This window comes from Alternaria infectoria (assembly GCF_024043175.1).
Source record: "Alternaria infectoria strain BMP 0036 chromosome Unknown scaffold_50, whole genome shotgun sequence".
Classification (NCBI taxonomy): Eukaryota; Fungi; Ascomycota; class Dothideomycetes; order Pleosporales; family Pleosporaceae; genus Alternaria; species Alternaria infectoria.
Window position 1 is genome coordinate 44,922 of NW_026250739.1, and position 15,461 is coordinate 60,382.

The 15,461-nt window shown below is 52.7% G+C and overlaps 6 protein-coding genes across 6 annotated transcripts; 1 reads left to right on the top strand and 5 right to left on the bottom strand.

Moving 5' to 3' along the window:
* Positions 1-39: 39 nt before the first annotated feature.
* On the top strand, positions 40-3,048 carry J4E92_011003 (uncharacterized protein; the record flags this gene model as incomplete). Its single annotated transcript, XM_051502336.1, has 1 exon — positions 40-3,048. One exon carries the CDS (start codon positions 40-42, stop codon positions 3,046-3,048), a length of 3,009 nt encoding a protein of 1,002 aa, XP_051347447.1.
* Positions 3,049-3,334: 286 nt separating this feature from the next.
* On the bottom strand, positions 3,335-4,641 carry J4E92_011004 (uncharacterized protein; the record flags this gene model as incomplete). Its single annotated transcript, XM_051502337.1, has 3 exons — positions 3,335-3,890; positions 3,941-4,476; positions 4,636-4,641. 3 exons carry the CDS (start codon positions 4,639-4,641, stop codon positions 3,335-3,337), a joined length of 1,098 nt encoding a protein of 365 aa, XP_051347448.1.
* Positions 4,642-5,806: 1,165 nt separating this feature from the next.
* J4E92_011005 (uncharacterized protein) lies at positions 5,807-8,161 on the bottom strand (the record flags this gene model as incomplete). Its single annotated transcript, XM_051502338.1, has 3 exons — positions 5,807-6,363; positions 6,685-7,215; positions 7,345-8,161. The coding sequence occupies 3 exons, from the start codon at positions 8,159-8,161 to the stop codon at positions 5,807-5,809; spliced, it is 1,905 nt and encodes a 634-aa protein (XP_051347449.1).
* A 528-nt stretch (positions 8,162-8,689) lies between these two features.
* Positions 8,690-10,420, bottom strand: J4E92_011006 (uncharacterized protein; the record flags this gene model as incomplete). The annotated part of the gene is made up of 1 exon (XM_051502339.1): positions 8,690-10,420. One exon carries the CDS (start codon positions 10,418-10,420, stop codon positions 8,690-8,692), a length of 1,731 nt encoding a protein of 576 aa, XP_051347450.1.
* A 1,169-nt stretch (positions 10,421-11,589) lies between these two features.
* Positions 11,590-13,040, bottom strand: J4E92_011007 (uncharacterized protein; the record flags this gene model as incomplete). The annotated part of the gene is made up of 2 exons (XM_051502340.1): positions 11,590-12,825; positions 12,882-13,040. The coding sequence occupies 2 exons, from the start codon at positions 13,038-13,040 to the stop codon at positions 11,590-11,592; spliced, it is 1,395 nt and encodes a 464-aa protein (XP_051347451.1).
* A 307-nt stretch (positions 13,041-13,347) lies between these two features.
* On the bottom strand, positions 13,348-14,931 carry J4E92_011008 (uncharacterized protein; the record flags this gene model as incomplete). Its single annotated transcript, XM_051502341.1, has 1 exon — positions 13,348-14,931. The coding sequence occupies one exon, from the start codon at positions 14,929-14,931 to the stop codon at positions 13,348-13,350; it is 1,584 nt and encodes a 527-aa protein (XP_051347452.1).
* Positions 14,932-15,461: the final 530 nt, after the last annotated feature.

The window sequence follows — 15,461 nt, forward strand, 5'->3', positions numbered from 1 at the left end:
CCTAGCACCAGATGGCCAAGACACTACGAGTAGCCAACGATGAGCGACCGGCCTTCATCTACGTTCATTGGGGACAATACCTACGGGTCTACCCTGAACCAAGGGTCTATCATCACTGGGGACGGCTCACACGTCGGTAACATCAACCATTTCCATAACGGCGCACAGCAAGCGTCCGCGCTGAAGTCATGCCTGAAAGATCTCCTGGCAGCCCTAAAGGACGATCCGGACGACCACCGGCAGGCCCTCGAAGATCGAAAAGGACCGAGAACAGAGGGGACTTGTGAGTGGGTTTCAAGAAGTGTTGCGTACAAGAGTTGGGCTACCAAGTCGTCTGGTCTGCTCTGGATCTCCGGAGATGCTGGTAAGGGAAAGACAATGCTTGCCCTCAACCTGGTCAGCACGCTGAAGAATCAGTCGTCGGCTGGACATGTTGTGCACTTCTTCTGTAGCCGAGACCATGGGAGGAATAACGGTGCCTCCATCCTCCGCGGTATCATCTATCAGCTGCTTGAGCAGAAGCCACAGCTGTTCGAGCATGTTTCGGATGACTATGAGAAACATGGAGCCAGTCTATTCGACGACAGGAAATTTCAAGCCCTCTGGGCCATCTTCGCCCGAATCACACAAGACCAAAATGTCACATCCATCACATGCATTCTCGACGGCTTGGACGAATGCGACGAAGACGGCCTCGAATACTTCTGGACGAAAATTCAGAATCTTTACGAGTCAAACCCTGGAGCGAAATCCGACATCCATCACCACTGCATGAGGCTCCTGATTGTCAGCCGGAATCACCCCCATTCTATTCAGCGAGCACTTGAGGACTATCCTCGATTACAGTTCGAATGCGAAAATGAGTATCGCGTCAAATCAGATGTCTTTAGGTTCATCGACGATCGCATGGCCGGTCTCAAATGCCCAGGCGAGACGCGCGCACACGTCAAGGAAAAGCTGTATGATCGAGCAGAGGGCACCTACCTATGGGCCGGCTTTGCCATCAATGCCCTAAAGAAGGTCCGGGCAATCGACATGGAGAGGACCGTTGAATCATTCCCCCGCGGTCTCGATGCTATGTACCGTCGCATGCTACTAGCAATCGATGAGCACGAAAGAGATCGAGTCATGGAAATTCTGCGCTGGATCACGACCACGTTCCAGCCGCTGAGCCTGGTGGAGCTTGCAACTGCCGTTCAAACTCAACCTGCGAGCGGCCAAATGCTGGCGGATGCTATCACTGACGAGATCGGATATGCAGGAGACCTGTTGACCATTGTGCAGTATGATCGTCATTCTCGCAAAGTCTTACTCGTACATTCATCGGTTCTGGACTTTTTTCGGAACATTGCGCATCATGATCAGGATCTCGGACCCTTTCATCTCCAAGCGGCAATCACGAATGACCACGTCGCTCGATGCCTTCTGAATTATACCGACAAGGTGTTGCAAACTATCGGCTCGGTCCAGGACTACGCTCCTTACTTCGACGGCGGCTATGGTATGAGTGAAACAGTGACCCAGAAACATCCTCTCTTAAAGTACGCAACGTACAACGCTTTCAAACATCTGTCGCAAAGCGAGAGTTTCCATCGCATCAAGGATCACCATCCGCTACTAGATCCAGCTTATCAGTATCACACACCATGGCTACGACTACAATGTCGGGCACGCTCTGGTCATGAACCAAAAGATGGAGTCAAACTGGCATATGTTGCAGTTTTATTCGGCCTCCTCGAGGTTCTGGAAACTGATTATTGCCAGCTCAAAGCTAATGTCGATATCAGAGATGGTGACCAGCGAACTTCTCTGTTCTACGCTGCTCTCGCAAGTGAAACAGGCGTAGTGGAGTGGTTGCTCGATCATGGAGCGGATCCGAACGCTCAAGATGTAACCGGACAGACGCCTCTCCATATCGCTGCTCAGCGTGGTGTAGTCAACATCGTCCAGATGCTCCTCCGCCATGGCGCAAAGACGCGTACCCAATCTTCCACTCGGACTGCAAAGAGTATGTTGCACGGGTCTACATACAATGAGGACGGTGACCCCTTAGGTGAAGATGATGACCTGTGCGTTACCATGCCTAAATGGAGCGGTACGCCTGTCCATATCGCCGCTATCGCTGCAGAGCCTCAAGTACTGAAGATTTTGCTTCGCCAATTTCTGCGAAAAGGTGGCTCTATTAACGTGACCGACGAGAACGGTCGCACCATCTTCCATCAAATTGCAGGGGTTCAGACTCGTGATCTGCGGTCTTGTTGGGATGTCTTACGCCGTTACTCAAAGCCGCCAAACACTTTCAATCAAGACAGCCTGGACAACAACGGGGAGTCTGCTCTGCACATCGCCACACGCAAGTGCTGTCCAGGACTAGGTTGGAATTTTCAGGACGACTTTGCTGAAGATCCGGAGTCCGAGAACACGATCTGGAGTCCTGTTATTGCACTCATAGAGACATTAGGAGCAACTGTCGACATCCGAACGACCACTGGGTTAACCCCGCTACATCTCGCATGTAAAAGGGGTATCCTTAGCCTGGTCGATTATCTCCTCGCTCAAGGTGCTGATGCGCGCTTGTATGATCAGTCCGGCCAGAGTGCACTGCATTGGCTTTGTAGCCAAGAGCAACAGGGCCGTGAGAGAAGGCCTGAGATACTGGAACGCCTAGTACGACGGATGACTTTGGAAGATATGGAAGCCAAAAGAGCCGACGGTCAGAGTGCTCGGGACGTCGCCGTCAAACCCGATGCTGATTATCTTGAGAGAAAAAGGCGGTATGAGAATGGCCTGACACCAAACATTAAGATGCCCGCAGAGCCAAAGCCTAAGATTGTTGCGAAATTCTTCCTTAGCTCTTGGCAGCTTAATGGGCGTTGTCTCGCGTTTGAAGAACTTCACAATGCCATTGATCTCATGATTGCCTTGGTCAAGATGGAAGCATCAGATGAAGACGAAGCCCAGATGCAGCGAGACGCAAACGAGCTACCTCATATGCAACATTGGGTGGACAAGAGACGCTTGTATCGGAAGTCCAAGGCGAAGGAGTGACGGCAAATGGTCTAAGCAGCCCATCATGACGGGGATTTGCATAACATCTGCCGGAACTGGAGAACGCGCGATGGAATACGATGTTGCTAGCTGCTGTCCAGATGTGGTGATATGTCCAAGTCATACACCGAAGGTGTCGATGATGAACATTCAACAACGGGCATTATTGGTGAACGAGTCGGATTTCAATTGTTGCAAATGGATATCAGTGACTAGCTTCAGTGATCGCTTCTTATTATCTTGAAGAGAAACATATCCTACGCGAAGTGATCTTTGCCATCAGCCTCTACTTCTTGAAAATCTCAATGGGAAACGCATCAGCAATCGCCTGATACCCCGCAACACTCGGATGCAACCCATCACCACTATCATACCTCTTATCCAACCTCTCCGCATTCGCCTTATCCGCAACCATACTCGCAATATCAACCGCATGATCATAGTTCCCACTCTCCAAAATCCACTTATTCACCCTCTTCCTCGTCTTCTCCCTTTCAACACCCTCATACCCATTACCCGCAAAAGGCGCAATCGTCCCGCCGATAGTCCTGTAACCAGCTGTCTTCGCATCAGCAGCAATCTGCTTGAACGCTGCGATGAGACGGTCGCCAACAGAGGTTTGCGCGGCAGCGGTGTTGGCATTACCGCCGATATCGTTGACACCTTCGAAGACCATGACCCATTTCACGCCCGGTTGCTCGATGGCGTCGCGCTTGTACCGGGTTAGGAGGGGTGGGCCGAGGCCGCCGCTGAGAACTGTGTTGCCGCCGGCGGCTTGGTTGCAGACGGCGATGTTGGTGTGGTTTGTGGATTGGAGACGGGCAAGTACGAGATCGGGCCAGCTGCGGTGGTATTAGACGGGAAGTAGTTTGCGGGGTTAGGTAGTGCTTACCGGTTGTTCTTGTTGTCGTCTGAACCTCGCCCGTCGGTGATGCTGTCACCGAGGACCATCAGAGAGCGCGTGGTGGTTGGTACGTAGGCTTGTACTGCGCTGACGAAGTACCAGTGCACACTCTGAGTGCCGGAGAAAGTGGTAGCATTCACCTTGTTGCCGCTCACGAACCAACTCGTCGTCCTACTGCCGGGATGACCAGTGATGCTGCTTCCGCTTTGTCCTTGCTGGCTGTACAAGCTCACAGTGAGCATGCTTTGAGGCTTGACTTCGAAGGCAATCTCATCGCTAGTAACGACCTGGCCTTTGGGTACCGTGAAGCTGGACTTGCCACCAACGGTAATGGCTGCTAGTGGTGAAGCTTGCATGCCACTGACGCCCGCTGCGCCACCTGCAGGAAGGCCGACAGAGCCTGCGGTGATGGGAAGATCCGAGCCACCGAAAGTGTTGGAAATGGTGATCTTGATTTTCGGTGCGCCAACGGACATGTGGAGGGTTTGGCGGAGCGTTGCATCGCGCATCACGCTTCCAGAACTCTGCGATCATGTTAGGATTTCTGGAGTTTTTTGGACAGTTCAGATCGCGTACAAAAGGCGCAGGCGGCATGTTGCTCGCTTCCACCAACTGCGGCATGCTAGTCCACGTGTTGATCCAATGCGATCCATCTTGTCTCTTCTCAACAGCGTCAATCGCACGCCCATTTACAGTAGGCGAAACCAAAGAAAGCGTCGCAAACGCGACCGAAAGAAGTGATGTGTAAAACATCATAGCAAGAAACAAAGTTTCGAATGACCGGGATGCTGTTGTCGCAATGCGGCTGACGACCGGTATTTGAACAGTTCATCTGGCATTTCGAATTAAGCATTTCGGTCACATTGCGTTTTGCAATTAGTTCCCAATTTCAGCAAAGGCGACTGCTCTGTCAATGCGGCGGGCGCAAATGATGTGGGGAGTCAGTCGTTCAGCGGGCGGACGTTTGGAAGTAATTAATCCGGCAGGGTATACGGTGGCCGTGCTATAGCCAGTGCCTTATGTCCTGGGGAGAATAGCCGGAGGCTTGGTCGACCTCGAGATTGGTCCATGTAGTGCTCTCACAAACGACTGCCGAAGGTAATGTGAGGTTAATGCTTGTGAGTGCATCGTCACTCTGCTGAGAGTCGGGTGGTCATGAGCTGAGTGCACAGCATTGCAGCTCTGTTGTGCGGACGAGTGATATGGCAAGGGGAGTCCGGTACTCATGTTGATGAATCTACGGGCGCGCTCGCATCTAGCGTTGACGAAGGTGGCTTCGAAACGAATTGGTCGTCCATCGTGGAGGCACGAAAGTTGTGGGAGTAGCGACGCGCTCAGGTACGTGTGTGAAAGAGAAGCCCGAGAGAACAAGTGGGGATGACGTCATGACTCTGCCCTTCAACATGAGGCCCTTCCAGAACTCTCGCACAGCAATATCAAGTGCAAATAAACTCAAGCATGGCATGAAGTATCGCATTGGTCTCGGGCAGAAGACAGCTCGATGTTTGTCGACAATCGTTGCACCTGACGCGGTGGAGCTACTCCGTGCACGGACCGCCGCGCTTTCAACCAGCTCCTCGCCTCGCGTCTTGTTTCATCCATCACACCATCAGACGATGCCGAGGCGCAACCAACCCTTCATACTACAGATCATCATATCCGCACGTCCTGTCGAGTCGGTATTGATTAAATGACACGTCGTGAATGTGTTATGCGTGCCGTAGGGCAAGACCAGTCCAGACCGGGATCGCGCTGCTGTTTACTGTTAAGACGCGTATGTACTTTCCGATCCATGGCTTTGTGATACTTCGATGAATGCGAACTAATTACACTTGTAGTATTCTATATGATTGTTTACGGCACCTGAGTGTTCATCGCGACGTCGACAATATCCGTCGCGATCCTGTCGTGTTCATAAACACCAGAGCGACTCGTATCCCACGACATTTTCTCTTTGTTGTATCGCTCAACGGCCTTCAAAAACTTGCGATGTAACTCTCCCAATCGCGGAAAATGTGCATCGCTATCATGGGCCTGTCTCTTCTTCGCACAGCTGATGTTCATCAAGCGCACCAGCTCTGCCCATGCGAGGAGCTTAAGGAAAGCGTCCTCATTTGAAAAGAAGCGGCTTCGCATAGCGGGGTTCCACCCTTGGAAGAGTTGGACAGCGGGACGTACTACACCTCCAAACCAGTCGGGTTCTGCACGATTACCTTCCCATAGACGGAAGAGCTCTTCGGCATGGACATCGACGTAGTCCTTGAGTAGACGAAGCTGCGTGACAGCAACGCCCTCCTCCGTACTACAGATTATGCCCTTACTTCGCTGTGGGAATTCGAGGGTGACCTCCTCTCGTAATGGATTGACTTGCAACTCAAAGATCTGTTCAATGTCATTGCCGATGCGCTCGGCTAGACTACGGTTGCACAAGTATGCCTGGCATATTGGGCACCTGCCGACTTTCTCATCAAGCGTACGCAGATTGTCCATAAGACATCGATCATGCATGGAGCAACCGCAGGGAGGTGCTATGACAGGATTCTTGTCTGCGTCATGATAAGACTTGAAGCACAACTGACAATTCCCAGTAGGTGTAGGGTCTTTCCAAGCATTCGGCACAGCACAACGCTCAAGGAAATCCACCTGATCAGGAAGTGAAGACGGGATGGTGTCGGAAGCCTTGTGGAAACGTGAGCTTAATCGTTCGGTGTCGTGTGCAGGAGTGGACGTACTAGGGGGTGCTTCTGTGCACCGAACGCTGAAGCGTTTGGCCTTGGCCTTGGCCTCCAACTCCGACCTCGTATCCCAAGTTCGACCTTCAAGCTTCTTTAGCGTTGCAGTATGCCGTTGGTGTGCTGGCTTACCTGGAAGTTCGACTGGCGACCTACGAGCGGGAAGTTCAATTGGCGATCTACGCGCGGGAAGTTCTGCCACTGGTCTATGAGTCGATGACGCATCGAAACCGGAAGAATTCGCCCTATCGCCGTTCACGTAGAAAGTCGACGGTAGTAGCTCTTCGCTGTCCTTCTCAAGCACCCACTGAGGTGGATTGCCCTTGTACCATTCGTCATAGGCAAACGGTGGCGACCTTTCGCTTTTAATGGTCCCAACACTGGACTGCCCGCTCACTACAGATAGGTTAGTGGATGTGGGATCGTACGTCTTGTTCGTATACAGACCAGTCACACCCAGCATATCTCTAGCCCTTGCTACACTTGCATCTGTCTGGATTCCGGGAAACATGCCCATCGTGGCCTGGGCATCTGCATAGATCGAGGACGTATCATGAACAGAATCGACCCGATGATGGCGCGTGTGCGGCACTGCTGGTGAGGCTGAGCGCGTAGATGGGGGAGCCGAGCCCATGGGCGTGCTATCCCGCGAAGATGTACCGTGTTGAGAGATCAAGACTGATGGACGACCCTTCTGCCATACTTGAGGGGGCATCTCTGGCTCCCGTGCTGGGATCGAAGCACTACGATGCCGGCCTGGGATGATCGAAGATAGACGCTCGGCAGTGTCACGTATCCTCGTCTCTAGCGAGGCTCGTGGCCTAGACTTCTCCCCAGTATGTCCGGACGAGCTTGGCCGCGAATCAGGCACGGAACTGGACGTTACAGACATGGATGTCATGGAACCGGATAACAAGTCTACACTGGGTGTGTAAGCCGGGGGCTCATCGCCATTCACGCCCTTCCACTGGTCCTTCGTAACAGTGTTCTTATCCTTGTGCATACAGAAGAACTCCGCACATTGCTCGACGATCTCAGGATGGCGCGGCGTCTGATAGCTATGCTTCCTTGGTTGTGAGCAGCGACACACGAAGTCTTTGTTTCGGCTGGTATAGTGAAAGTCTTCAACAAATACGCCTTCCATCGCCCATTTCGCTTCTCGGCTTGCGCGATACTTCCGGAAGTCAGCGAAGCTGCAGGATTCAAGGCCATGGCGGTCTAGGTATAGCATTATGCTGGCGCTCAGATGCCTCGATTCGCATGCTACGGTGGACGTCCTCTCGCCATGTCGTCCCGCATCATGACAACGGCAGACGCGGGTGCGCTCCTCGCCGACGTAATGCAAGATGCGTTCCTCGGATGATAAGGAGGATAGGGAGTGCCGGTGGAGATCGTCTGCGCGGCGCACCTCGACCGATCTTGTGCGCTTGCGGCGGACGTAGACGTAGTTACCCTTGTTGTGCGCGTAAGACTGCATCTTGTTGTATGGGTAACAAGATTTTGTGGATGTGCAGGTAGACGGGGATGTCTACTGGTAAATGTGACCCAACGGCCTGTATCAAAGTACTGGACTGACTATCTAGGTTCCAGGATCTGTGCATTCTCCCCAGAGTGAAGAGAACTACAACTAGGTTCCCCTTTCGTGACGTCGTGCACGCACCGAGTACAACGGCATCGTTAATACTGGAGAACGTCATGAAGTTAGTGTTGAGCACAGGCCTGCACAATGCGATTCACCACAGGGGCGTTTCAAGAGCGTTGTGAGAACGACACTCATGCGATTAAGTCATACTTCGATCGCCACTTCACGATGCGAGGACATTATGTTTCAGGTTGGCAGTGATGCGCGATGTTGTATATGAGGGGTGGGTTTCATTCCATCGTCTATTCGACGTTATTCCTAGTCATTAAGGCCATTGCTGCGGCCTTGCGAGACTCATTAGTAACGACCCTTCACAACGGCCGAAGCCGCTCTCGAATGATGCACATAGTCCGGGAATACCTCCTAGGACTCCGGCTCATCGTCCTCGAACAGATCGTCTAATCCTGGATCATCTTGCTCGACCGCTTCTTCCGTATCCTCGAACAAGTCATCCAAATTCGAATCATCTACCTCAACGCTCTCTTCCGCGTCTACCGGCTCCTGAGGCGGCATCGACCCCATATCCTCAGCCTTCTTCTTCACAAACGCGGGGTTCTTGTCCGGAATTCCAGACGGTTCATCGCCCTCCGAGATGATCCTCTGCTCCGGTGAAAGCTGGAAACCCTGAGCTTCAAGATGTTTGACCTCCCAATACTCATTGAAGCGTGGCCAATTAGGCCACTTCTTTCTCCTCTCGTAGAGCCGACAATTCTTGATATCCCACTCGTACTTCTTTAGCTTTTTTGCGACTTCCTCTTGAAATGCGGCCTCAGCAGCGGCGGCCTCTTCTTCTGAAGAAAGTCCAAAGCCATCCTCAGAAGCTGATGCGGCGTCTTGTTCAAGCGGGTTTGGTGCCAGAATAGGTTCAGGTGCAGCTCCTGCATCGACCTCATCGTGTGGTTGCTCGCGCCATTTTTTACTCCGTTCCTTTCTCGCTTCTTTTTTCGCGCTGGCATCCGCCTTCTTCTCATCCCGTAATCGCCCTTTCTCCGCAGTCTCCATCTTCTGGTCTTTCCCCTTACTGGGTGACTGTTCCTTCTTCCATGTTATGTGGCTCGTATCCAAGTCGCCTTTCCTGACCAAGTCTTCCACCTTTCGTTTCCACGCCGATTTATCTCTAGAGATTGAGGCTCTCTTTCTTTCCTTTGTGACTCCTTCTGTGCAGCAGGCCCCGGTTTCATACTGGTGGTTGCATTTGTACATTCCGGTGACTTCGTGTGGCGTGAAGTCCTCGAGCTCGCCAGGGTGTGGAGGAACTTGGACCTTGTCCAGGGGATGTGTTACCTGGTCTGGTCTGATGGGCTCTACCGGTATTGACGGAGTAACGGTAGGCACAGGAACTCTAGAAGTCTGAGGCTGTGGTAGTGGATTCTGCCCTGCTAGAACTTGATCAGATGTGGGCAGTTGGGTCGTAGCTGTCACATCCACCGGGGACGTCGCAGATGCAATGCCGCAATACTGGGCATAGGCAGCTACCATATCCTGGTCGACTAGAGTCCCAACTGCCTGAGCCGCTACGATTCGGTCCCACCTCGCCCTCGTTTCAGCTGTATCTTGCTTCAGTCTATTCGCAAACTTCACCTCGGCCTCAATCAAGCTCGCTTCGAAGGTTGTGATACGCTTCCATAGCGACTGATTTTCTTTACTAGTTTGGTCATACTCGCTCATTTGACGTCCTAGCTCTGCCATTTGGCGGTATGCGATATAACGCTTGTAGGAAGGCAGGGAGCGTAGGCGCCACACATCGCGCGGTACTAGCATCTCGTCTTTGCGGTCAATGGCAGTTCCGATAGTGCCTTGCTTGGCGGAAATAGCCGGTACGGTCGTGACAGGCGTTCCTTGAAGGTCTGGATGCGCATCGATGAGCCACTGCTCCTGCTGAGTGCGCGACGTCGTTCGCGCGGCCTGCACATTCACAACGGGGACTTGGGTACCGCGATGAAGCCCTTCTACCCCCGTCTGGTGAGAATCACACTGTGTGACTGCGACTGGAGTTGCGCTGTATTGGTGTGGTCCTTGTGTACCAACGCTTGGCTGAATACACTGTTGCTGCTGTTGCTGGCGCGGAACATTTGCGGTCACTGTAGGTACCATGGGGCCAGTTATCCCATGACTACGCGTAGTCTGGGGTGTGTGTAGTCTCAGCGCATACTCAGGCCGTGTCGTTGGTGCAGGCTGTCGACCCACTGTAGGCCCCATGGGGTGATCTGGTGCGTAAATACGCGCAGTCTGGGGTTCATGTCGCCCCCACCCATACTCAGCCTGTATCGCTGGAGCAGTGTGTCGGTTCACGTGAAATCCATAGCTTTGGTATAGATTCCCAAACCCCATCTGTGGAGTTGTCTGAGGCTGTAATCGCGAGCCGGAACCATACTGCTGGTTGTTGCCGTGTATATACCCTAAAGTGGGAGTATATAAGCCGTTCTGGGAAGGCGTATATCCTGGGTTGGCTCCCCGTGGGTTTAGTGAGGCCGATGGATGAGTATGCGGCGGGCTTAAGTACGGAGGATGGACAAGGGGTGACGATGGTGGTCGCGGAATGTAAAGCGAGGGTGTTTGGGTGTAGCAATCGTGGACGTCGCTGGAATCTTCGGGCGGCGTCCAAAGTCCATGTTGGCGTTGTCGCTTGGTCGGCCCAACTAAATCCTCTTTGTGCGTGCGCTTCGGTGCGCGCGATAGCGTCGCGGGCGTGGATGGTAGCTGAGACATGACAGTATAACTACCAGCCGTGGGTATGGCGAGACGTTGTCGCTTGGAGACTTTTGGGAGCTTGCGGATTCGTGATCGAATTGTTGAGCGTGGCAGTGGATGGGTGGAGGTGGGTTCCAGAGGCTGCGATATTGCTGGAAGACCAGACCCAGCGTCAGGACCAGCGAGCACGTGATTCATTCCGTCACTATTGTTCTGAATATGGAAGGATGCCGGCGAAACGCACTGACGGTCACTCGCAAGCGGCAAGTGCTGTGTGGTTCTCACTTTCACTTGACTCATGCTACTTTTTCGTGGGTACGTGGTGGTCTATTGAGGAGCCTGTGTTCACTGGTATGCATGCTAGATCGATGATGGAACAGGAGGGGTTCTGGTACTAATGTCTACATGAATGGGGTTCATAGTCGTGGAAATTGTGCCGCTTGCCGACTACATGAACGCTTGTATTGAAAAAGCTAAACTGTATATTGGGACTTGAGGTATACATCGTCTTCTATACTACCTGTCTGTGACTACAGAAGTTGGTGTATGCAGCAAAGTGATACAAATCTCTCCTATTTGCGCGTTGACAGGTGGTGGTACAAGTAGTCTATAGAATTGTTTCTCAATTCGTACTCGTCATCGTCCATGAAATTATCACTGTCATAGAGATCGTCAAGAGCGTGTTTCCCGTCGAACTCAAGGTGCAGTTTCAGCCCGTCTGCGCCATGGTGGTTGAGAATCGTTCCGCGTGCTGTGTCGAGGAACATGAAGTTGCCTAGGACTTGGTCTACCTGGACTCCCGGTAACAGCTTCGTCGCACTGTCTTGTAGCGACTCATCAGGTGCGTCTTCAGGAGGCCAGTAGTCGCCTCTGGCAGAGCTTATACCACGGAATTTCAACTTTTTGAGGTTTGGCCAGTCCTTCCCAGCGAACGCACGCTGCAGAACCATCTCACGAAACCGTATATCATGGGGGCATTTGGTCTCTTCGTTTGCTGTGGCGCTATCAAATTCGACATCGTGGTCGACAAATATACGTCGATATTCCAAGACAACCTCCACCGCAGTAGACCGGACTGCCTGGAGGAGAGACGCCCATTGCTGCATTTGAGAGGCTTCGTAATCAAAATCACCACGTCTCTCGCGGAAGCCATAGGACCAACCAGGTCTGCACAGTAGCAAATGAGTGAGCGAGGTGAACTCAGGCCATGCCGCATCATGCAAGAGACTACCTCGGGGACCAATGTAGACCGGACAACTGCCACAAAAGTCCACTTCTGCCTCTTCGGTGCCTCTGAAGAACTCTGGTTCGTCGAGAACGCCGAGATCGAGACTGACGATAGTAGACGCTGAAGCCCTGCAGATGGCCGAAACAAACTCCACGGGAACGTATCCTCTCAGACGTACATTCTGTACACTGGTTGCCGCCGGTTTCCGGAGGAGGCCTAGAGCTGTAGGCGGACCTTTCCGATCTTCGGAGTACTCGCCAATGACCTCGACCGTGTTTAGATTAGGAAGCGAGAGTATGATATTCCAGATCTGGGGTGGGCTCCCATGCGTTACCGTGAGGCAAAGGTGTCGTACGGCCGGCTTGATCCTATCCCAAGCTCCAGATTTGCCATTGGACGCATACATCTCCCTGATGGCAGCACGAAACTGCTCGTTTCTGGCATCGTATTCGGCATCTACCCCGTCGTAATCGCGGTAGCACCATGGATGTAGCGAGTCGTCGTCCAGGTAGGCTCTTGGAGGATGGTTGTGGGAAAGGGTGAAGCAGTTATCGTGGGCGTCTTGGCGATGTAGTTCGATCTAAGGGTGAATGGTGTCAGTATATGTCCCGAATGCGGTACAGTGGCGCTACTAACGCTCGTCCAGAGCGCCGACTGCGCAAACTCGCGATACCGCTTCGAAGCGCGCGCCAGCTGAGTCAGATCGTGCGGTCGCAGGTAGCTCATGACGTCGATCATCAACTCGGCCGGCAGCTTGTCGATCATGGCCTCCGCTTTCGGAGAGGGTGCTGCCATGGTGGCGGCTCAGTGTTGCAGGGCACTGCAGATGTATGTGGCTGTGAGGGAATGAGAGGATGGGGATGGGTCTAACAGGGAATTGTGATGCTGTTAGACGCTAGTGGGAGTGAGTGCGCATCAGAGGGAAGAGCGGAGGAGCGAAGCGCGCTGTCACGTGTGCGATCCTGGAGTGAGACGGGACTGCAATAGAAAATTTGGGTTGCTGCATACAATGTACTATGTATCTACAACTGATCTATATTAAAGGCAATGTATACTCCAGAGGTAGTCAAGTATTCAGCTACATCTCCATCACCATCCCGACCTATGCTCCGTAAATGCGGAGATCAGCGTAACCATTCCGCCAACCCCTAGCCTTTTTCTGCACAGCCTTCACCACCGAATGCGGCAACGGCGCCGTCCACCCCTTCTTCACCAGCAACTTCTTCTCTTTCTCATAATACCCTTCTTTACGCCACACCTCGAGTGTAACACCCAGCTTCTCAAGCTCATCTGCAGCGTACCGGAAGAACGTGACATCCACCGGATCCAACTCATGCAGGCGAGGTGCATCTTCCCTCGGGTTATCCATCTCCATGATCACAACAAGAGCGAGGCGTTTGAGCGGAGGGAACATGGCGGCTAGAGCAGCGAGGCAGATTTGGAGTGCTTCAGTTTCGCTCATCTCATCGCTTTCTTCAATGGCGTCGTGGAGAAGAGTGACGAGATGGTGGAGCTTGTCGATATCGACGCAGTCCAACGTCAGATCTTCCAAGCTCGCGGGGAAGACGGCGTGGGGATTGGAGAGACACTTCAAGTTGGTGGAGTTGGTGTCGCTTTTGGGGACGAGGAGGTCGAAGTCGATGTGTAACTGGCGGAGATTTGTGAGATCTTTGAACGTATCGAATAGTGGGTGGCCTTCTTGTTGGTCGGACTTCTGAGTTGACCACTGGAGTAGCTCTAGGAGTGGGGTGTGTTTCTCTAGGCTTCGTAGGAGTTCAGCTAGGTTGCCGCCACGCAAAGCGAGAGGCAGATTGCGTCTGCTGCGTCCGCAGTCATCGACTACAAGTTCTCGGAGGTTGGCCATTGCTGGGTTGCTGACCATGTTCTGGATTATAGCAGGAGTGATGTTTCTAGTTGTCGTAAATCGAATTCGGCGGAGGACGGGTTGCGCAGGCATAGGGGATGGATAAGCGAACATCGATGTAGTCGGTCGTGCCTCGACGTCGAAATACCCGACGTTGTACTCTAATGTTCGTAGGGTTGGCAATACCACGATGGAAGGCATCAGAGAAAGACCGGCGTTGTGGACGAGATGTTGAACGTTCTGAAAGGGGCCTTTGCCGTCACTCCAAGGTGCCCAAAGAAGGCGTAACACATGTGTAGGTGGTTCTTTGGAACCAAGTTCTAGATACTGGACCTTCTGCGCCATAAACAGAATGAGCGTGAAAATCTGATTGCTGGCTGTATAGTGATTCATGGGAGCCGTCAGAATATCACAATACAAGGTCAGTTTTGCTGAGAGGAATTCCGAGAACCCGCATCCTGGAGAGAGAACTTCATCCAGCACCTCTTGTATCGCGTGCGTGTAATTCCATACATCATATTGGAGCTTCTTCCTCGTCGGCGGCTTTATGTCGGCATCGTGAGAGGACCAATGCTGGGCTGGTATGTAGCTCAAGCTCTTGATGTGAAGGGCGAGTTCCTTACGGTCTAACAACGTGAATAGCAGTCGCAGCGGCCTTTCAAGCTCAGATTCATACACTTCGATATTCGTGTAGAGATATGGCTCAGCAATGCCCCGGTAGTATTTGTTCGTCTTGGAGAAGGCGCTGAGAGCCTTGGTGTCGCCGACGAGGCAGCTGGCAACTTGGCCATCAAGCTCGGTCGATAGCTTCTGGAGGGACATATTGTATGCTGTTGGGCCGACTTCGTTGAGGTGGTGGAAGAACAGTGGTGTGAACAGAGGTCGAGTGGAGAGTCTGCAATTACGAAAGCAACCGCCTTAAAGTTGAAAGTTGAAGCCAGTGGTCGCTCGCGGTAGTTGATCGCTATACTTCTGGTAGCGGCGTTGAGACTGGCAGAATAGCGGCGTGGATAAAGCCTGGAGTCGAATGTACAACTGAAGAAAACACAGTCGACCACACCGCTCGGACCCTCCTCTTTCGATTTACACACCACCAGTAGTGAAAGACCCATGGCTTCCTACATGTGTGCGTAAGGGTGTTCATTTTCATGTCCCCACCAACTCAGATGCGACTCAAGACCCTCTTCAGCCCAGTCGCACGCATATGCCCAGTTCGGACGCATAGCTTCCTACCTGTGTGCACGTGAGTATTCGCTGTCATCTCCCCCAAAGCCTCAAATTCCGCTAAGAACCCCCTCTCTCAATAATCACGTGTACGCCCACCAGCAGTGAAGGGTTGTGGGATGCTTTCC